Below are 24,694 nucleotides of genomic sequence, written 5' to 3' on the forward strand. Positions count from 1 at the left end.
AACATTCGATTTTTGTATCATGAAAATAATTAATATCTGGGTAATATTTCGTGTAATGAAAAAAATTTCGTTTCAAAAAAATTAAAGGCAAGAGTTTCAAAGTCACTTTTTAAAGCCATGATTAGTTATAACATAGTCTATAGAAATAAACCCTGGTCTGGCAATCTATTGTTTTCCGCTATTGTTATTTTTCTCCACTTAAAAAAATAAAAACATTAGTCACGTGATTAATGTAGATGCAAGAAAATTTTTTAAATGGCGAATTCTGAAGCGACTCAAGAGAATCTTAATTTAGTTAATCTTGATAATTTAGATGAAGATCTCTTAGATAAAATATTTGAAGTGGATATCAATAAAGCATTTGAAAAGGTGTACAATTCTTTCTTGTTATATAAATTTAATCGCAAAGTTTTTCAAAGAAAACAAACATCCAATATAATTGGTGTTGATTTTGCTGAGATTTTTTTATCAAAGTTTTATTCAAGCATTGTTCTATCTGCCCATAATTATATTTTAAATTTAGATAAACGTTTAGGTGCTTTACTAGTCCTTCATATTGGAAACCATATTTTGAGTTTTTGTAAAAAACAGCAAAACACTGCTCATGAAGAAAACATAACAAAACCAATAAGTGCACAAGAGCTAGATGGATTGCAGTATTTAGCTGGTTATGTTGTACACAAATTTATAAAAAAAACAAGAAACAATAAATACTATAATTCAAAAATTAATCAGGACACAATGGAAATACTTAAAAAATTTACAACAGATGCATTCATTGATCAAAAATTAATTTGTACCCAGAATAGAGGGGGTTTAACTGTTGTAACAAAAGAATGTCAAAATATTTTTATTTTAACTGAAGGTTTGTTTCGGAGAGAAACTAGCCAAAGCAACTTTAAAAGAATTGATGTTGCTAAAATGGTTAGCTCATTGATGGAAGACAGAAAAATTATAAGTTTGTATAGTAACATTGTTGAAACATTTGAAAATGAAAACTCTGTTTCTTATAGTGATCTGGCTAATAACATTTTAGAAAATATGCTTAAGCTTTATCTTCGCATATGCTCATTTTCATTAACTAAAGATATTGTTCAGTTGCACAAAGAGAAGAAAAAAGTAAAATCTTTGCGCAAAACAATCAAAAAAACATCTCAGAAACTTTGTTTACAAGAATAAAGAGTATTTAACACGCAAAGTAAAGCAAGTTTTATAACAAAAAAAAAAGTTTTATGTATTTTTATTAAGAAAATCTCTTTATTTATTATAAATAAATTTATTTAATGTCCAAACACTACCTAAGAAGTCTTATAATAAAAAGTTTGTGTCAATTTAATGTTCTTCAGAATTTTTCATACATGCAAAACAACTTATTTATCTTAACGTTTCTTAAGTGGAGTTTCATCAACAATTGTCCAAGATGGTACGCGTTTTGTTTTATGAGCACCTTTTGTGTTACCAGTAACAGGCACAACTGAGCGCTGCATTCTCAATGTATTTGACTGATAACCAAACTGATGTATGGTAGGATTATCATTTCTTCTTCCTAAACTACGATGTCTTCCAAATGTTCCTCTAAAACATCTTGATTGAAACGCTCACTAAGAACATAAGGCATTCCAGTATTTAATAAGTATTTTGTTACCTCAATAAGAGAATATGAAGTAATTCTAAGGCCTTCGTATGTTTGGGAAGACAAAAACATTCTCTCTCTTTCATCATTTGAGAAGTCACCAACACGTTTAGAAACATTTTCTTTCCAAAGTTTTAAATAATTTAGAAAATTTTCTTTTAACCATGTAAATCGCTCATCGTTAACATTTTTATATGGTTCTAAAAATGGCTTACGCTTTGTTAAACATTCTGAATGGTTTCGTATATTCATACAATCAAAAAATTTATCAGCAAACTTGCACAACTCTGCAGTTTTATGCATATAAGCAGGGTAATAACTTTCAATGACATTAGACACTGTTTCACTTAATACTTGGGTAGCTAATCGAACATTCATTACAGAAAATGGTGTCAAGTTAAAATGATCAGACATAAGTTTTGAAATAAGTTTTAAACTACGCTCAAGTTCATCGTTATATAGTTTTTTAAAATGATACCAAATAATATCATTTCCATTCCACATATGGCGTGTAAAAGTTCCACTTAAGCTTAATAAAGAAAAAAATAAAATCATTGTAAGTCTTCCAAATGATATTAATGATTCAGTATAAATATTTTAATAAATTTTTTTAAAAATTTTTACATTCTAATATGCAATTAATTCATGTATGCATCTATAAAAAAAAGTTTTAAAATATACTAACATAAACATACTTACAAAAAAAATATTAACACAAGGACATATTTACACAAACATTTAAAAAATAGGGAAAATTTTACCTGAATGGTAAAGGCAATTTCTCAAAGTTTTTATAAGGTGAGGTGCATCAGCAAAAAACCAAATAAATCTATCATTTGCAAATAGATTTATTGTACGATATGTTACTTCATTATCAACCAACCCATCCATCATTTTATGCATTCAATAAAACTTTCGGTTGGTAGATGCCCCATCTGAAACTGCTGCAATGACATAAAGATCACATGTTAACTCAAGAATTGAAACAGCTTTCCAAAAGGTCATCATAAGCTGATTTGATGTAACACCTTTTGTAGCAAAATATGCTAGACTAAATTTTAAATCAGATGCTATGCCTCTTAGATAATAAATAAGAGCATGAGTTGCAAGTGCACTTGAATTTGGAAAAGTACTGTAGTTGATATTTGGATCGCCAAGGTCTACATATCCAATAAGTTCATTTGTAAATTTGTCAAAAACTAAGTCCTCTTGAATCTTGATTTCATCAAAAGAAAGACAAACAAATCTCTGGTAACCAATTAGATTAGAAGTTTTATGCAGAAGTTCATCTATGACTGAAGTATTAAAACCCACACAAGGTTTTATGGCATTTTTGTAATCTCTAAGTGTTCTGAGACTTGGAAATTTTAATATTTTGGCAGATCACAATTCATCGTAAGCAGATGCAGACTTCATTGCTAATGATAAACAAAACCTAATTATCATTGGATGATATCTCATCTTTGAAGTTGGATTAGAAAAAAAATTGTGTTGTTGCTTCCATAACATTTTCATAAATGGGGATACTTCATTATTATCTAATCTCATAATTTCAAATACTTCATCACTAATGTTAGATGGCACAGTTATTGATTTTGATACAATTTCATTTTTTATTTTTTCTATTGTTTTTGTTAATTCCTTGCATTCGAGTCTTTTTTCTTTTAAGGCTAATATAATTTTGTTTGGATGAGCGCTTTTTAAAGGAGCATTCTTTTTTGCAGGAACAGTTGAGGTTTTGTTTTTTTGTGCTAACTGTTTGTAAAACTTTTTTTCAAAGTTAGAACATTTGAATTTAGAATACAAATATTATTTTCTGACAATAAAGAACAAAGGATGTCACAATTTTTAGGTCTTAAATAATGCTTGTGGACTGAGAGTCCTGCTTGCAAGCCAGTTGAACTAATTTCAGTTGAAACATAATGACATATAAGTTCACTTGAGGTAATATTTGTCAATCCAAGGCATACTTTAAAATTCTCTATTTCAGTTATTAAGTCAGAGATAAAGACATTTTTTACACTTCCTAAATATTGTTTTATAAAATAATGGTCACTCTGAAGGACCCAACCAAGGACAACGCAACTATAAACTAAAGATTCATCAACAATGATTTCATAAGTAGGAACCAAGAAAGGCTTTGTAAATTTTTTGAATGATGTTGTTTTCTCATGATGAGTTACCATCCAATTATCTGTTAATTTGAGTTTATTTGCTCTATTTTTAAATTCCAAGAAACTTTTGTAGCATTTTGAGTTTAAAATTTTATCACTTGCCCTGTCTTGTACAATGTGTTGATGTTTACGTCCTGGATGTTGTGATTTCTCGTGAGATTTTTTCGGTAAGTTTTTAGTTGGTATTGCAAGTAGCTTTAAAGTTTTTCTTTTGTTCTCTAAAACATAAAAAACCAAAGGTTTTGTTAATTGTGGATTTTTTTCTGTATGATAGGTAATGAAGATATTTGTATTAATTTTTAGACTTGTATTAATTGTGACAATTTTTTATTTATTTAAATGCTTACTTGTTAATTCAATATCATCTGTAGAAAAATGTCTTTCGCAAATGTAAATTTTTCCTACAGCTACTCGATCTTTCAACTCTTTATCTGCAACACGATATTTAAACAAAACATTAACTATTTCTTTTCTCCAGTTTGAATGAAATTCATCATTTCTCATCGGAATTTGAAATATGCTAATTCCTTTATATTTACGAGAACGAGAAACTCCGCATCCAGGGAAAGCACAGTTCTTTCCTGGCATAATAATAGAGTTTTTAAAAAACTTTCTTTTGATACCATAAATAAATAGTAGTAAACACAACAAGGTCGAAGGTTTCAAGATTTTATTCTAAAATGTAAAAAGTTTTGTTTGTTTTGCATCTACATTGATCACGTGATGCAAATTTACGGAATTTTAAGTTCAAACAAAGACATTGCCAGACCAGGGTTTAATTCTATAGACTATGGTTATAACAAGTAAATTAAAAAGGAGTTCTTTTTAAGAACGAACACATTTACTTCCGAAATTCTCTAGAAAAAATTTTATCACATTTTATAGCTGCATACTTACCTTCGAGTCGTAGCTTTTTGACTTGATCCCACAACTTTTTTCGGTTTTCGATCGTTTCTTTAGCGAAACCCTCAGTAACATAAATCCCCGTTCCTCGCAAATTTTTTGTAGCATTAAGTATTTTTGTTTTGTCTTGAAAATTTAACAACTTTAGGACAATAGTTCTTGGTTTCTTATCTTCTTTAGGTGGGCCTATTCTATGAGCTCTTTCTACAACAATATCATTTTTAATTTTTAGTTGGTTTTTGAACATTTCCTTTACTACATTTTCGCACTCAGCCCAATTTTCATTTGGTTTTTCATATATCCCGTCTATTCTTAAATTATTCCTTCGAGACAGGTTCTCCAGATCTAATGCCTTTTTATTTAAATTGTTTATTTCTTTTTCATAACGCTTCGTGATCTGATTTAATTTTTCCGCGATGCTTATTTTTTGAAAGTTAAGACTTTCTTTAAAATCGGGTAGGTCTTTTTCTATGCTCAAGACTTTCGATTTGTTAGTGTCTACTTCTTTTTCAATTTTATCTAATCGATTTGTGAGTATTTTTAAATTTGCACTAATTATACCAGTAAAAATTTTTTCTTGATTTTTTAACAGGCGCTCCGTTTCTTTTAAAATACTCTTTTTTTGTTCTTCGAGTTTATTTGTAATTAATTTCGCTATATTTTTCAATGTAATTGACATTATTTCTTGTTTTACTTTATTATGATCAAGTTCTTTTTCTTTTACTAAATTCAAATCAGAAACAATTCTGTTCAAATTTACCAAAAAAACAAAACAAAACAAATTGCCAGAAAAAAAACAATCAGAAAACGAAAACTTTCAACAGTTGAATTTATTGAACAACTTTACAACCCGAAAACAACAACCAAAAAACAACAACTTTAAAAACAACTTCAACACTTGAATATATTAAATTATGAATATATTGACTATGTTCTTTATTCTTTTTTCTTTGGTGATTGCTTTGATAACCACACCAGTCCAAAATTGGTAGAAACTACTTTGAAGCCCTCCAGAAAAACCCTTTGGAGGGATGATTTTGGTATTATTCCTGATCACAAAAATGTAAAATTTGAAATCATCTGTAACCGTCCATGGAAGAAAATTTGATTTGAAGAATTTCTCTGTTTTAAGATAATTTAAAACAATGGTTTAATATCTCATTTGCATTTTTGCAGCATTTTAGGATAAAACAGCAATCAAATACTTAAATAAATACTTAAATAACAATTTTTTTTGCAATAATTTTAGCTTTCCTGGAATTTAAAATATTTAAAAGTAAACAAAATTTTTTTCGGGAAATAGCAAATTCTCTGATACTTTACCTTTAGAATTAGACCTTTATTGAGCAAAATTTTGTTAAAAGTCTCAAAAAAATGCCAAACTCAAAGAAAACTCATGGAGACTGTAGAAAAACAGTTTGTATCTTTTGCTTGAGAAAATGTACAAGAGAGTTGAACAATCAATTGATCAATACAATTGAAACTGTGCTCCAAATGAAACTTGACATATCAGACTCTAGAGTTCCAAAAGGGATTTGTGACACATGCAGGATTGCTCTTGGAAAGAAGAAAAATGGTGAGAATGTTTCACTTCCTCTTATGTTTCAATTTGAAACTATAAAAGTTAGACCTTCAACTCGGGAACAGGACTGTGACTGCCTGATTTATTAAATAGGACATTTGAAGTCTTATGAAACACCCACTGGAGACTTCCTCTGAACATTCACAGTCTTCTTCAAACCAAAAAAGATGTTCAGAGTGCTTGTCAATTCTTAGAAAAGGAATGTCACATAACTGTTCTGACTTCTCATTTCGTGAAAACATGAGAAAACTAGCAATGAGGGATTCTCTTGTCAGTGAGCAAATTGCAATTTGCTCACTGTTACTTCAGTTGTTACTGTCAAAGAAGCATCTCCACATGGAACTGTCAAATTTGCACAAAGCAGAGGTGGCCGCCCTTTGTGTCTCACAAAAGGTACATAAATTTATGCTAAAATTACTATTGTGTTATGTACAAGCTTTAAGACTAAGCATTCTTATCCTTAGTTTACTATTTTAAGAAATCACAGACACGTTATCAAAAAGCCCCTTGTAAAAAGAGATATGTTTGTTAGTTATCTCTTATAATAAAATAAAAGATTAGTTAGTGTTTAATGTACCCTTAAATTTGAGACAGGGCAATGTTTGAATAAGTACAAAATTTATTTTGTTGCATGATAAAGTACACCAAACTTAACTTACAGCTGAATTTAGTTGAATCAAACATATCAAATAATTATCCAGGTTTAGTGTAGTGTCAAATCAGTAAATGCATATTTTCTTACACATTTAGACTAGCACCTAGCCAAAGATCAAAATTTGTTAATTAGATAGTCAAATGCTTTTTACTACTTATGTTTGTTTATCCATCATAATATCATTATACTTTAAGTGTCTATTTTACTTGTAGCAAACAAATACAACTATATATAGATGTTTTCAACTTTATTTTAGGACCATCAAGTGCCAAAAAACTTTTTGGAGACACCCCACTACTGACAGCAGAAGATCTGGTGAATGTCCAAGTCAACACTGGTTTGTCCAATTCCTCAATGAATAAATTGGTGTCTACCATAAACCAAGTCACCAAAAGTCACGTTGTGGAACCCAACTTTAAAACAAAGTTTATTGAGATTGGAAAGAAGCTGTCTGCTCATTTCACTCAAACTGACATTGAAGTCTGCAATGACAAATCACAGAGAAGGAAGCAATTGGTTGTACACTGCAAAAACCTAGGAGAACTTCTGAATGATGTCCTGCTTCAAAGACAAGTCTATACACAGCACATTGTGAAGCCTGGTCTAGATGGTGGTGGTGGCTTCTTTAAGGTCAGTCTGGACATTTAAGAGATGGAGCAAGTGTTAGAGTCTAGGTCTCCACCTTGCAAGAAAACCCTGACATCACAAGTAGCTAAAGAAAGTCGAGTGAAGCGTCAACTTCTTGTTGCTGTAGCAAAAGAAGTTCCAGAAAACTACAACAATGTGAGAAAAATTTTGAATCTTACTCATCCTGAGGGTGCCCATTTCCTCATCTCATGTGATTTGAAGTTAACCAATATTATCTGTGGTTTGCAGTCCCATTCAAGCTCTCACCCATGCACTTTGTGTGAAGTTGACTCAAAGGATTTGTCTGCATGTGGAAGTCCTTGAACATTTGGTTCATTGAGAAAATCTTTCAAAGCATTCCAGGACAATGGTCAGGACTACAAAAGAGCCAAAGATTTTAAGAATGTTGTCCATGAGCCTCTTTTAAGCTTGCCTGATAATGTCCTAGTCTTGGACTTTATTCCACCAATGGAACTCCATCTCTTACTTGGAGTAGTCAACCATCTGTTCAGAGCATTGAAGGAAGAGTGGTTGAAAGCTGATGAGTGGCCCAAGGCTCTTCACATCAAGCCTCAGCCTTTCCATGGTGGTCAGTTTGCAGGAAATGACTGTAGAAAACTCCTCAAAAATGTAGATATCCTTCAAAGGCTTGCAGAAGAAGACTGTGCGTTCAACATTTTTGGCATTGTTGATGCACTGAGAAAATTTGATGCAGTGGTGTCTGCCTGCTTCGGAATGACCCTGGAACTTGACTATTATGAAAAACTATCATCATTCCAAGCCTCCTATCTGGCTCTTGACAGAGTAAGTGTTACTCCAAAAGTCCATGCAGTGTTTTACCACATCAAACACTTCATAGAAAAGAATTAAGACTCCCTTGGAAAATATAGTGAGCAGGCCACTGAAACTCTTCACCACAGCTTCAAGTCTCATTGGAGTAGATACAAGAGGCCAGTTGACCATCCAGAATATGGAAAGTGGCTGCAAACTTGTCTCGTGGACTACAACAGCAAGAATATCTAAATTGGGAGTAAAAACTACTTTTTTTATTCTGCCAGTAAACTAAGATTTTTTTTTTTTAGGAATGAGTAATTTAAAACTTTCTTCCTTCTTAGAACACACAGAATACTTCTTTTTATTCCTATCAATATTATGGACATGATTGTGGTTTCATGTGTGGTTAAGAATGCTTTGCAATGTAGAATTTAAAAACTAATATTTACTAAAGAATACATCACTTTATGAAAATGTCACAAAGTTTTTTAGCTCTTTACCTTATGTTTTAATCTAGTTATGTACACATATGATAATATTTATGTTTAAATATAAACTTTCAAATTTGAATGCTCTAGAAAGTCAAAATAAACAGAATGCTCTCATTTTCTCTCTATAGTGTAGAATGTAATTTTCAAATCAAATTTTCTTCCAAGGACGGTTACAGATGATTTCAAATTTTACTTTTTTGTGATCAGGAATATTACAAAAATCATCCCTCAAAAGGGTTTTTCTGGAGGGCTTCAAAGTAGTTTCTACCAATTTTGGACAGGTGTGAAACCACGGATTAAAAGAAAAGTAAATCGATGCTCAATTAAGCCGCCATCTTTGCTCGCCGTAAACCGTACTATTTTCCAACCTATATGCATAAAAATTCGAATTTTCAATGCAATGTCAGTATATGTCGCAGAAATTGAAGGAACTTTAAGTAAATTAAAATTGATAAAAAAATAATAATAATATTGTAGCACCACCATAAAACAAAAGCGTCTATTAGACACATGTAAAAAATGAACTGGATACATCTCTATCATATAATGACATAATCATAATAACAGTTTTAGCTTGCATAAAAAGCAAGAAAAGAATATTTTCAATATTAATTTCAAAGAGTCTGTTTATTAATTTTAATTAGTGAATATTAAATGTGTTGCATAAGTGTTATTTAATCCTGATGTGTTTCATGAAAATATGAATGTAAAATAATAGTATTAAAAAAAAACACTTTTTTATTCACACAAAGATATTAAAGTACTTTTTAAACACGTTAATGAACAATTAGAAAAAGTTATTAAGTGGTTTTTAAGTAAATTATTGTTTCTCTGAATACTGACAAAACTAAATTTATACTATTTCATAAATCAAATCAAATTGATAAAATCCCATTAAAATTGCCAAATCTTATTATAAACAAAACTATTACAAAAAGGAATTCTTTTTAGGCGAGGAGTTGGATGAAAATTTACGATGGAACTTTTATAGAAACAGTCTAGAAAAAAAGTTTCAGAAACTATTGGAATGTTATATAAAGCTCGACCATTTCTTAATTTTAAATCACAAAAAGGTTTATACTTTGCTTTTATTCATAATTACTTAACATACTGTAACATCGTTTGGGCAAGTACTAATCATACAAAACTAAAAACGCTTTATAGTAAACAAAAACATGCATGTCGAATTTTATTTGGTGCTAATAAAGAAGAACCTTGCGAACCCCATCCTGAGTTTACTTGGAGCATTAAATATATATAAAATCAATTAACATCAAATTTTAGACTTTATGTGTGGAACGTGTTAGGATTGTCTCCAAAAATATTTGAATCCTATTTTAGTGAAATCTGTCATAAATACACAACAAGAGTCTTGAAAAACAACTTCGTTGTTCTAAAATATAGTTTGAAATTGAGCTCATATATCCTGGACCATATCTATTCTCAGACAAAGCTAATAAAAAGATAACCACTCTAGATCAATTTAAAAAGGAATCTAAACAATATATCTTATTTACGGATTACACTATGCTTAATTTGAAATGTTTCTTTTAAATAAAGTTAAACTCAAATATAAAATTAAGATAAATTAAAAAAGTTTATTATCGAAATCCATATAACAAAGTTTATTAACGATATTACCTCTCTCTCAGAATGGTATGTGTATGTAATATTTATTTGTTTTTGTTTTTTGCTACAGTAGAAAATGTAAGCAGTTTAACAATTACTATTTGCTACTTTATGTATTAAAACTTATATAAAACAATACGATATATTATCTTCTAGTTTATTTATTTACGTCTTTACAATAAAATATTTGTAAATGACGATTTTATAAAAATGGTGCTTGGTGATAAAACATGATGTCTTCTTCTTGCTCCAGCTATTTATTTTGTTGTATATGTATGTATATGAAAACTGTATTTATAGTAAAAGGCAAAATAAACTATATATATATATATATATATATATATATATATATATATATATATATATATATATATATATATATATATATATATATATATATATATACTACCACAGCAAACAGTTCAGGAGTCTGGAGTCATAGCATGCCATGACATGAGCAATCAGCTGGCAGGTGACAGCACACAGGCAGAATTTCGTTGACAAGTGCCATTTTGCAGCGGACAAAACAAGTGCAACTTTTTTGATTTGTTTCATTTTCTTAAGTCTGGTCCGTGTCAACATCACGGAAGTTTTTTAATAATTAAAGGAAGAATCCAGAAGTTTCCAGAAGCACGCAGAAGCTTCCAGAAGTTTCCAGAAGAAGCATCTGGAAACATCCAGAAATATCCAGAAACATTCAGAAGCATTCAGACGCATTCAAAAGCTTCCAGAAGCATCGAAAAGAAGCATCTAGAATCTTCCAGAACAGGTTCACACAAGTTTATTTTTCTATATAAGAGACATGTAAATCGACATGTAATTCAGTCAATATATGGAAGTCAATCAGTCAGTATTATCAAGACAGTTTATCGAAGTGAGTTTTATCAAAGTGTTTTATCGAAGAACATCAATACAAGAAGTGAAATACAACAAGTGTTTCATTACATCAATATAATCCACATCCAACCAAGACGTTGTGTTCCACTGAGCATTATTGTATCATCACAAGGTAAATGTAACACGGTAAGCCTTGAGAAGCGCGATTATTTATTTTTATTACTTTTATGACTTCAAGTGCAAAAATGGCTCCCGACAGTCTTGGATTGGAACTAAGAAAGAAAATTATTGGCAATTACGTAAGCGGAATGTCACAAAAAAGTATTTGTGATAAATATCGCGTGAAAAAATGGACCGTATCAAGACTATGTTCCAAATATCGTTCTACGGGGAAGTTGGCAGCAGATAACAAAGGTAGAAGACCGCGTTCAACCACTTCTAACGAGGATTCTATGATCGTCAGATCCGTCAAGAAGGATCCCTTGATATCATCAGTCGAGATACAAAAGCAATTAGAGCTGCCTGTATCGGACCGAACAATCAGACGACGTACTGTTGAAGCCGGATTCTTTTCTCGACGTCCTGCAAAGAAACCGCTGATTTCACTAAAAAACCAGAAGAAAAGACTCCTGTTTGCTACATCCCATATTGACTGGAATGTGCAGAAATGGCGAACTGTCCTGTTCAGTGATGAATCGAAGTTCAACATCATTGGGAGCGATGGCATTTGCCGTGTACGTCGACCGGCCGGAAAACGCCTCAATCATGGTGGAGGCAATGTAATGGTCTGGGGGCGTTTTTCTGCTAACGGTCTAGGTCCAATACATCGAAACGATGGAATAACGGACCGTTTCATGTATAAAAATATCCTGAAAGATGTTATGTTATCTTATGCTGAATGGAATATGCCAATAAAATGGGTTTTTCAGTAAGACAACGATCCGAAACACAATGCAAAAGTAGTTAAGCAGTGATTTCAAGACAACCACCTATCGGTGATGGATTGGCCGCCTCAATCTCCGGATCTCAACCCTATTGAGAACCTGTGGGAGATCGTCAACCGCAGAATTAATCGTGAACGTGTTCGTAATAAGGATCAATTGTTTGAACAAATCCGAAGGGCCTGGGCAGCGATTCCACAAAGTTTTATTGATCACCTGATCAAATCTATGCCTCGAAGATGCAAGGCTGTGATCGACAACAAAGGATTCGTCACGAAATATTGATAGCGAAATACAGCTTGGTCAACATTTTGTCGAGTTGCACTTGTTTTGTCCAGAAGGAAATCAACTTTTTTTAATACTTTTGATTAATTTATTAATTTTCGTGTACAAATAATGACCTTTGTGAAAAACTTAAAATAAAACTTGAAGAACTTTGTCTCTAAACAGTTACATAGTTATTTCTCTAAATTGAAAAAATGCAGCACTTTTATATAAAGAAACTAAATTAGCATTATTTGGTTGCACTCGTTTTGTCCGATACTGTACATATATATATATATATATATATATATATATATATATATATATATATATATATATATATATATATATATATATATTTATGTAAATTATGTTAGTGTATTTTACAATGAGAGTGCTCAATGTTCTTAAAGAACAGAGCAATAATAAATTACCCAAAGTACCCAACAGGCATCATCTCTCACTAATACTAACATGCTAACACTTATAAGAATCATAAAATCATACTAATTTGTAGATTTTTTTTATCTATAACTATTTTTGTCTCTTGAGTTTCTTGTATTTTTTTTTTTTACAAGTACTTTGTTTGTCTTCTAGTTTATTTGTTTCAGTTTTATAAATGATAAGTTTAAATGCACTTGAAAGAATTTTAAAATAATTGTTGTGAGTGTGAGAAATAATGCACGTATTCAAAATGCATGGTTTTATTTATTGAAAAATTTTATCATTATTATTTTATTTGTGCTACACCAAGCTATGTTAGTTATAATATGTTAGTATAGATGTTATGTTAGATGAGAAAACAACGAATGCTACACCAAGCTATGTTAGTGTAGATGTTATGTTAGATGAGAAAACAACGAATGCTACACCAAGCTATGTTAGTGTAGATATTAGTATAGATGTTATGTTAGATGTGAAAACAACAATTTATTCTAAGCATATTTGATTAAGGTAAGATTTTGCCTTATATTATGTCTAGAATTATATTAACCTTATATTATGTCTAGATTTTAGAAATTTTATTTTAGATTAAGGTGGTACTAAAGCATTAAAATTGTGAAAAGTCGATTTTTAGGTTTTCAGTTAAATATATGTAAAATTTCATTCTGGTTTTAAATATATATTACTTTTTTGTGGCTTTGCATTTTTTTCATGAGATTTATGATTTTATTCGCTCAGTAATGCCTAGCAAGATTTGGTTTTGCCCTAATGGCTGGTAATATATATATTTTTTAAACAGAGAGTTCTATTGAGTCTTTGCAAGTTTCAGAAAAACATCTGATTAGAAAAGCAAACTGCTTATTTTGTTGATGACTATAAATCGATTGGCATAGTTTATTGTTTTAAAACGCTTTTTTTTTAACACTATTAAAATTTTCAATATACCCGATTACGCAATATCAATGAAATTGCTACTTTAATGAAATTTTCAGAACATATTTATAGTTGTACTAAAATTATGTTCCAATGTAAATTAGTTTATGAAATATCGTCAGATGTCCACCATCTGACACCTGGAGCTGGTTGAATGCGGTGAACTAAATCCATTCAATTTGATTCTAGACTTGAATCCAGTTGAATAATTATTAGCATTAGACGAAACGCATTATTTAACTATTAACATTAGAAGAAACGTTTAAAAATATACACGTATTAATAGTGCTATAATGCATCAAACAATACTTAAAAAAATTCTAAAATTATCAATGTTTAAATTACGCGAACTGCACAAGAGGAAACTGTCGTGCGTACGATAAACAGTTAAAATATTTTAAAACAAAAAAATCTCCATTTGAATATAGGGTGAGATATTAGAATGCTGAGATTTATACTTTTTCAAATGATTTTTTGAAAAAAACTAAAATAGTCCCACATCAGGTTATCCACATCTAATTGTCGTTTTTTATTGATAATGATTAGTCTAATAAGATAGCTGACAGGAATTCTGGTTGGAACATTGACCATAATTAAATATGATATTTAAGTAATATCTATTTTCATTATAAAAATTTATTTTGATTTAATAAATTGATGAGTAACTGAAATGATTTAATTAGACAATAATATCCCCAAATATATAATTACAGCTAAATGTAACACAATTGCTTATTTAATATATAGAGATAAAAACGCTGACTAGTTATTTATTCCTGTGTAACAACGGTAAATAATAAATAAAAGTCTTTTTATTAACCAAAACCATAGCAAAACATTTTATCGATGAAAAGAGTAGAATTAACATAACTGCGTAACTGAGAAGAGTAGAATTAACATAACTACATAACTGAGAAGAAAAAAATAAAAAAAACTTTACATGCCAAAAGGAATTAATTTAAATATAAAATAGTTACAAATTTAATTAATTGCATAAACAAATCTTTTAGCTAGATGAAGTCAGGTACCCGCTAAAACATAAAAAAATAAGAATTACAGAAAATAATAAAAATCAAGAACAAAATAAAAAGTTTCATTTAAAGTAAAACTTACGGTAATTTCATACGCATGAATAATCTACACATAAAAAATGGCACAACAACACACAAAAATCCAAAGAACAAAAGTAACAATCTGTTTAGTTTTGGCAAAGAAGGTCCATTAGCTTTATCTAAAATAACATATCCTAAACCTCCAGCAGTAAATAAGAAGCTAGCAGCTAAACCTTCCATAATGTATTGTCCATTTACTCTGTATGGCATAAAAGCAACCTATGAAACAATTTTACAACAATATATGCTCCAATATAAAATGTATCAGAATATGAACTATAAGTGTACTGTTACATAAAAAAATGGTAATTTTTTAAACTTCATTATAATTGTAATTTAAACTCAATATAGATATTTATATTCATATACATTAGGGGTATAAAATAAAAAATAGTTTTTAGATTTTTAACTTTAGCTTATTATCTAGTGATAAGCTTTTTTATTTAATAAAAAAAATGGCAATTTTCAGGGTACATCCATTAAAAAAACTTACGTACCAAATAAATTATAGTTCATAAGATTGCAAAAAAAAAAAAAAAAGTGATGCCGGTAACATTGGGTTTGTTGAGCGTTTGTTCTACCGAGTATCAATTTTAAACTTTTATTTTTATATAAAACGTTGTCTTTTTTTAATATCTAATTAAATAATAATTTATATAAAGCATTACAGTTTCAAGTAGAAAATTCTACTGCAACCAAAAAAAAAGAGATTCATGGAAAAAGAATGTGATTCACTGAGAAAAGTAAAAGATTACGTAGGAATAAATCTCAAGAATCATAATTTATATAAAGCATTACAGTTTCAAGTAGAAAATTCTACTGCAACCAAAAAAAAATGTTAATTTATGTTAACTTATGTGGCAGTAATGACTTTGATCGTAAATGTTTAAAAAAAACGTTGTCTTTTTTTAATATCTAATTAAATAATAATTTATATAAAGCATTACAATTTCAAGTAGAAAATTCTACTGCAACCAAAAAAAAAGAGATTCATGGAAAAAGAATGTGATTCACTGAGAAAAGTAAAAGATTACGTAGGAATAAATCTCAAGGATCATAATTTATATAAAGCATTACAGTTTCAAGTAGAAAATTCTACTGCAACCAAAAAAAAATGTTAATTTATGTTAACTTATGTGGCAGTAATGACTTTGATCGTAAATGTTTTAAAAAAACGTTGTCTTTTTTTAATATCTAATTAAATAATAATTTATATAAAGCATTACAGTTTCAAGTAGAAAATTCTACTGCAACCAAAAAAAAAGAGATTCATGGAAAAAGAATGTGATTCACTGAGAAAAGTAAAAGATTACGTAGGAATAAATCTCAAGAATCATTATGAAGAATATTTAAAATGCCAACAAATTGGCAAATAATAAACCAATAAAAATATGAAAGGTCAAATAAAGAAAATTTCAAACGAATGTTTAGAAATTCGAGCTAATTTGAATTTTCAAACAATAAACAATAGATCAGTGTCAAGGATAATAAAAAAATTGATTAAAAAGAAACAAATAGAAATCAAAAAACCAAATACTTATAGTTTTGATGGTTTATTAGATATAATGAAAGAAAATGGACTTTCGTTGCATTCTGAAGATAAAAACTTTTATTTAAATCAATTAGAGACATCTGGTAGAGTGGTACATATGACAAGGAACATGAAAGTAGTAAGTCAGTAAGTGACAGTACCAGTGATTATAAACCTTCAAAAAATATCAATGAGGACAGCCAAAACTGTTAAATTAATAAGTCGAGTTAAGCTGAGTACATGAAAAGTTGCCACAGTGTGTCAACAGCTTCAGATGGCTGTCAATCTTCCTGCACCAACTCAACCAGCAGTCCATATGTCAGTCATCAAAGAAGAAAAAAAGTTACGAGAAAAATTAAGAAAAGAACTAAAGGTTGAGGATTGGTGTTTTGATGGGAAAAAGATAACTGGTGTGGACCATCAAGTAGTTGTGATAAAGAACAATAAAGGAAAAATTAGGCTAAAGCCAATGAAGAATGGATAGTCAGAGACAATTTATGAGGATCTAGAGTGGTGTGATAAAGAGATGAAGAGACATTTTGAAAGGGTTGGCTTTGAGAAACCTCTTTATGTTGGTTGTCAACACTATATATTAGATCAAATATTAAAGTTATGCCTGTATGATTTTTTTTGGAGTTAATACCAATTCAACTCATCTGAACCAATACGTAGTAAATATGACTATTTAATATTAAACTTTGAAAATAGCGCAGTTTTTGATGCATCTCATTAAGGTAGTAAAATACTTTTGACATGAAAAGATATTTCTGAAGGTTGATTTTAAAAGTTTACCAAATATTAGCCAAGCTAAATGGAACTCCCGGGCAACTTATTTACTACTCGCTGACATACTAATTCTTTCAGACAGGCAATGACTTGAGATAAAGTTAAGCTTGTTTCTGGAAAATGGGAAGATATCTGGTTTTCAAACCAAATGTTTAACTCCAAATGTTTAAATGAAAATGGTAAAAAATTAGAGAAAGCCAATTAAATCATTCAAAGGCTATCAATACAATCACAAAGCTTTGGTGTGATATTCCTCCGACTATAAATACGCAGAGATCCAACATTTGTGCCAAATGCGCAGTAAAAGTTTGAGAGGATTTCAAAAGTCTTTGGAAATCTGAAGTAACTTTGTATTTGAAATATTTATTAACAAATCACGATTAAAGCAATGCAAACCTTTTTAGTTAATATTGTTTTATCTATACTGTTTTTTAAACACTTTGATATTTTGTTAATGTTATCAATATAGCTTTATTCACATGATATAAACCTTTATTGTTTACTTGAATATAACTTACTATTTTAAGACAAAGCAGAAAATAATTACCAGTAAAGAATCTCTAGGCGTGTTTGTTATGTGAATAACAGTTTTTGGCTAGGCTTTCTAGAGGGTCAGTGTGTGAGTTTTTTTCTTGAAACATAATAATGTAACTGAATTCTGGTAATTATATACAAAAGCTCATCAGAAAATGACACTACAATTTCTTTTTCTTTCTATTAATTAGCGATCTTTAATGCTCCAAGTTAAAAAATCATGATTTAAAATTAATTCTATTAAAAAAATGCAAATTTGGGTAGTAAAAGTCATCAATTAAAATATTGCCAATTTGAAAACATTAAAACCTTTTTAAAATCTATTGTTTTTCAGCCATTATTATCACTATTGTTTTTTATTATTATATAATTAATAGGATTAAAGAATTCTAGTACTAACAGGGCCTATTCTAGGAAAAAATTTGGGCAGCGGTATCCCTCTGTCCCAGAGAAATTTAGCAGAAAATCTGTGTTTTTTTGCAAGAAAAACAACAACAATATTTGCCATACAAAACCTAAAAAAATGAAAGGTCCTCAAATTTTAATTTGGGCAGCACCCAAATATGGTTGACACTGTCAAAAACGGTTGAGAATAGCCTCTGACTAATTAATTAATAAAAAAGATCTTTTTCTATTATTTTTTTTACTAGAAAAATATGTTCACATAAATAAGAATTTATGTGAACATATTATCTAAATTCTTAACTTTTGTTAATTTAATTATATCATTAACAGATTTTCCATTATCAGTGTTGAAAATTCACAATTGTAAATAAATACATTTTTAAATTAATAATAATAAATATATTTTTAAAAACTATATACAATAGTGGTCGGCACCATATTTCCAAAGGAGCCCACTTGCAAAATTCTTGTTTTAGTTGCGGCCCACAGCAATAAATAAATTATATATAAAATAGGTTATATTACCTATATAACAGAATATAGTATAGAATTAGATTATAGAACTAATAATTGTATCAATACAAAATACATACTTAAGAAAAAAAAACACATAAAACACAATTAAAAATTTGGTGAGTATTTTGTTGTTGCAGCTAGCACAAGGTCATTCAAATGAGTGTCAGTCAGTCTTGTTCTGTAAACATTTTTTATTATTTTCATGGCTGAGAATGTTTGTTCGCATTGGTAACTAGTGCCATACATACAGATAAGTCTATTTGCATGTTTTTTAAGAACTGGAAAACGTTCCTTCATGACAGCATGCCAGAAAATAATTAATTTTTCACCAAAAGTGCCATCTTCATCTTTTTTTGGTGCCTTTCTTCGCAACTCGTCGTCACATTGAAAGTTAATTAGTTCATCCTCTGCTTTTAAAATATCAGCTTCTTCAAAGTCCTTTAGAATACTAATATCATTCATATCAAAGTCAAATGGATAACACAAAAAAACCATATGCTTTTTTAAGTCTTCAAATTCATTAAATCTGTTTTCAAATTGATCATATAGAGCAGTCACTATTAATGAAGATGACGATAACATTTCCTTGATGGTTGACATTCATTTAAAGTAGGAAAATAAGTACAACTACCAGATGCAAATTGAGCTTTGTACAAATTAAGTTTTGTCTTCATCACAGTGATGTGGTTGATCAAATCACAAACCAGCACACGGCGGCCTTGTAATCTCTTATTCAGAACATTGAATTGTGCTTTGATGTCGCAAAGGAAAGCCAGTTTACACTTAAACTCTTCAATAGACATTGTAATGAATGAAAATTTTTGAGCTACAATGAACTGCAGTACACTTGGCAAACACTCACAAAATTTGTTAAGAATATTTCCTCTTGATAGCCACCTAACCTGCAAAAAATAGACAAACATTTATTTTTGATTGTAATGGTAAATTATTTATTTTTTGTCTATATACCTCTGAATGAAGAAGAAGATCACCATGTTCATCTTCATTTTGTTCCATTAGCGCACAAAATTGACGCCATTTGAGTGCATTGGAACGTATATGATTGATTGTTTTTACTACAGCTGTCATTACATCATCAATTGTCGCAACTTTAGCGCACAGTGCTTCCTGGTGTATCACACAGCAATATGACATAAATTTGTTAGGAAACTCACCACTATTTCTCAGCAAAGTAACAACTCCTCGAATTCTTCCAATCATAGCAGGAGCGCCATCTGTGAAAACTGAAGATATTTTTTTAAGAGGCACTTTCCTATTTTTTAATATTTTGAACAATTTGTCATAAATGTCTTGTCCAGTTGTAGTTGTTTCCAGTGGTTCAATTCCAAGCAGTTCTTCAAATAAACAACAATTCGTAGTGATAAAACGTGCATAAACACAGAGTTGTGCTTTACCAACAAGGTCAGTAGACTCATTGAGAGCGTTACTCACAAATTCAGCTTCTGACAGATTGTTTGACAATTGTTCATAAACATTAACAACCATTTTCTCAATTTTTCGAGTAACTGTACGCGCGGACAAGTGCATACTTTGAAATTTGTCATGAATTTTTTTATCATTTGGGAAAAGAAATTTTGATGCATTCTTTGATTATTTCAATCATGCATTCTTTGATTATTTCACCATCAGTAAATGGTTTCAGGTTTTTTGCTAATATCCATGACACCATATTAGAGGCACGAGTTTCACAATCAACACTGCTAGACATTTGTTGAAACAAATTTTTCTGTTTTTCTAAACAGCTTTTCAAGTCGTATTTTATTTTTCTGGTTGTTGAATCAAGAGGATATTTAGTATTGTACAATTCATGTTTTGATACGAAATGACGTTCAAGCTTGGTTCCTTTAAGTTCACTAACAGTCTCATTACATATTAAACATAGAGCATTGTTACTTGGTCCCTCAGTGAAGAAATAAATCAGCTCCCATTTTTCATTCCACTGACGTGCATATTTACGCTTCGCTTCATGTTTACCTGGCATATCTTTGCAAGTTAATGTGTGTATTTATCAGAGTTGCAACTTCTGAGTAAAGCATCCAAACTCGATAACTGGTTATACTCGAGTAATTTTTGGTTATTCAATTTCCAAATATTGCGTCTTAAAAAACCGGTTATTTAAAACATTAAAGATTTGCCGACTATTTCTTTTATAATACTTATTTCGTAAAAAATCTAAACAATGTAGTATTTTTATTCAAGAAAAGTACAAAAAACATTCTAAAGACGATAACTTTTACCACTGGTATATTTGATATGAAATTAATTAAATTGTTGTTTGAGTTACTTCATCTGAACAAATTCGAATGTTCTAATTATTTTTGACATGCTTTTTGAATGTTTTTATTTTTGTAGAGTAATTTTTTAGCATGATTTAACTTTTAGTATAAGGATCTTATTTGAAGTCTTAAAGTGCTACAGTGTTAGAGTGCATTAAAATTATTTTTTTACTATGTATAAAATGACAAGATCTGGTGTTAGGGAGTATTTTATAAGGAGGCTTTATAATTTTTACAGCCTGGAAAACAACTAAAAGGCCCACAACTACACTACTTTGTATAATATGCAGTTAGGTGGCTTGGGATCCACAAATTATGTAGCAAAGGCCCACAATTTGCCGATCTGATATACAAATAATAATTAAACAAGCAACTTCAAAAATAAAAATTCACCAAGTTCTTGTTGGCTTGCTTCCTGGCTAAGAAAAAAATTAGATCAAATACAGAAAGACAGAAACTAGAATGTCAGGTTGAGCTTTGGCAATGATAACATTAATAAAGACTAGCCAAGTCATTGGAAATCAGAGCAAAAAACAGATTTTAATTCCAATAATGAATGGCTCTACTTTCGATAAAAGAAGCTTGGCTGCACTAGCTGCCAAAAAGTAGGAACATTTGGCATAAAAGCTATGAAGGTATGAAAATATCTAAAGAATAGATCAATAACAAAGTATCATATTATGGAAAAGATAGAAAGCAACTGCAAACAGAGTTTGGTGCAAAAGAAAACTTATATCACAAAAAATTGACTGGACATCAAGCTTCATTAAAGATGGATATTTAAATACATGATGGGTGTTTTTCCAGTTTTTTTCAATTCTTGCTGTATTAAAAAGAAGGGATGGTTGATCCTACAATGAACAAAAATAATAAATGCAATTATAGATGTTTAAAAAAAAAATTATAGCTACAGAGCTATAGCTTTTTAATAAATCTAGGATTGATTTGTAAAGTTCTCCAGGAATTATTAAAGTTTAATTTGGACTTGCAACAGCACAACATGAATCTATACTAGACAAATCCAAAATAAAAGACATTTGTATGAAGAACTTGACAAAAGAAAACAAAATTTTACAAATGTGTTTCAGCTGCTGTGCAGAATCTCCAGTAGAATGAAATTTACATCAAGAAAAATTGCAAAAATAATTCTGCTATTGATGTGAATGCTTTTTATATACACTAAGACACTATTGAGAAAGGAAAATAAATTCCTATTTTATCTCTTAAAAATAGGTACTAAATAAGATGCTTCAATTAAATTTATTCTAAATACAAAAAAACTATATTTTTTCTTGTGATGTTTGTTATTACAACATTGTTTGTTGCTAAAAATAACTGTATTGCACTCATACATACATACATTAATATATATATATATATATATATATATATATATATATATATATATATATATATATATATATATATATATATATATATATATATATATATATATATATATAGTGCTGGCTGGTGACATGTGTGAAGTGTGCAAAGCACACAGGCAGCAAATTTTAAGATCAACAGTAAAAGAAAAATTGCCAAAAAAATACGGTGTGCTAATAAAATTTGATCATTATTAAGGGCGGCAATTCTTTTTTTGCACACACTAAAAAATGCTCACGAGCAGGCTCTGCATATATATACATACATATACACTTATACATATAAATGTATGCATGTATGTATGTATGTATGTATGTATGTATGTATGTATGTATGTACGTATGTATGTGCGCGTGTGTGTTGAATATATGTGTGCGTGTACATGCACACATATATTCAACATAATAAATTCTCATTTAATAATAAAAATTTTTTAAAAAACTTACAGGTTTGCTATTACCATGTTCATCTGTTGTTGAACCAATACTGGGAGGTTCATTTATAACATCATATATAATACCTTTAAAACAAAAATATGCAAATAAAATAATATTTTACTAAATATTATTTATATAGCGCTTATAAAAATAGCTTATAAAACAAATTTTTTTATAACAACTTAAATATATAGTAACCACAGTGAAAAGTTTTTAAAGAGTGATCAGCTTCATAAAATGTTAGAAACAAAACAGTTTTTACCTCCTGTTACCATAAAGTAAGACAGTAAGACAAAAGCAAAAACAACCATTGCAGATGGAGCCTTTAACCATGATGGCTTCTTAAGTTTAAGATTTGGTACTTCTAAAAATTCAAATGGTACACTATAAAAGGCTTCCATGATTATTCCTATTCAATTCATAGGACGTAATGAACAAAAGTAAGATGGCAGATAATTGACGTGTCTGAGAAATCGAAATAAACACATCACAGAAAATACAGTACAAATTACGCGCATCTTATTAAGCTGAGTTTCCACTTTAAAAAACGGCTTTAAAAAACTTGGAAGTTACGAAAAAATATTCTAAACAGTTTTGTTTAACAGATTGTTCATATGGTAATTGAAATGGACAGGAAAAAACAGTTCTTTCATAGCGTAAATGAACAGGTTCTTAAAGAAAATAGTTACAAGGGAAGAAAAAGTATTTGATGGGAAAGTGATAAAAGTTGAATACTTGGAAATGCTCAAACTAGCGGATATTTATAGTACTTCAAGTAGAAGAAATGTTCAAAAACGCTAAAAAAACTGGAATGTAGTTAAGTGGAATAAAGTTTTGATTATGGCCTATCAATAAAGTTGTCTTCTCTCATTTATTATGTATTTATACCAACTCCAAACAATGAAACCAGGTCGGTACATAGTCTAACGGTGTTTAAAAAAAAACTTAAATGGTACGGGAAATCTTGCTTTTGAAAAATTTATGCTTATTGTATTTGATTTGATTTCTTTTATATATAATTAAAACTTATAATTTATAATTTTATGTGTGTATGTTTACAATTGTTTATTATTTTTTCTAATATAGTTTAATGAGCTGATTATTAGTTTATTGTTTTTAAAAGACTATTGTAATTAATCAACAGTAAATAAAGTTTTTTAAATTTTAATGGGTGATGCGGAAGTTATCGGACAAAATAAAAACGTCAATAACTTATTTATAAATAAAAAAACAAACTACTAATATATATTTTTTAAATAAAGCATTTATCTTTTAATAAAAATATATTATTTTTTATATGAAAAAACACCACCATCTGCAATTGGTCTCAATTTTGCTCTGACGCCTTTCATATGCGACTGTAAAAAGTTTAAATCAATTTCTTGTAGTTTTAGTTTAATGCGATCAATCAAAACTTGCTCTGTTGAAGCTTGCCAATCTCCCTCGTGAACCTTCTGTGCCAAATGTCCCCAAAAATTTTCAATTGGTCGTGCTTGAGGCACATTTGGGGGATTGATTCTTTATCAATGTAATAGACATATTGGTCCATCCAATTTAGAGAATCTTTAGAATAATGAGAACTTGCTAAATCTGGCCAAAATAAATAGTTAAAGTCTCCATGATACTTGTGAATAAATGGAAGAAGTCGTTTTCCTAAACATTCATTAATATAGATTGATGAATTGATCGCTACAGCCTTGGAAGTGCGAAACAATGGCTCGGACATACCATGGTCAGATATGGCTATCCACATTAATAATATTTTTGGAAATTTCTCTTTTCCTATAAAACGAACACTTTCTG

The 24,694-nt window shown here is 29.6% G+C and overlaps 2 protein-coding genes across 2 annotated transcripts; both read right to left on the reverse strand.

Annotated features, from left to right (window-relative positions):
• Positions 1-1,237: 1,237 nt before the first annotated feature.
• On the reverse strand, positions 1,238-4,512 carry LOC136088901 (uncharacterized). The gene is made up of 3 exons (XM_065814018.1): positions 4,155-4,512; positions 2,395-4,025; positions 1,238-2,162 (listed from the first exon to the last, which is right to left on the reverse strand). The coding sequence occupies exons 1-2, from the start codon at positions 4,393-4,395 to the stop codon at positions 3,385-3,387; spliced, it is 882 nt and encodes a 293-aa protein (XP_065670090.1). The 5' UTR covers positions 4,396-4,512; the 3' UTR covers positions 1,238-2,162; positions 2,395-3,384.
• A 10,316-nt stretch (positions 4,513-14,828) lies between these two features.
• On the reverse strand, positions 14,829-23,387 carry LOC101235901 (oligosaccharyltransferase complex subunit ostc). The gene is made up of 4 exons (XM_065814019.1): positions 23,154-23,387; positions 22,901-22,974; positions 15,001-15,218; positions 14,829-14,918 (listed from the first exon to the last, which is right to left on the reverse strand). Exons 1-4 carry the CDS (start codon positions 23,290-23,292, stop codon positions 14,894-14,896), a joined length of 456 nt encoding a protein of 151 aa, XP_065670091.1. The 5' UTR covers positions 23,293-23,387; the 3' UTR covers positions 14,829-14,893.
• Positions 23,388-24,694: the final 1,307 nt, after the last annotated feature.

The sequence above is a fragment of the Hydra vulgaris genome, chromosome 12 (assembly GCF_038396675.1).
Source record: "Hydra vulgaris chromosome 12, alternate assembly HydraT2T_AEP".
Lineage (NCBI taxonomy): Eukaryota > Metazoa > Cnidaria > Hydrozoa > Anthoathecata > Hydridae > Hydra > Hydra vulgaris.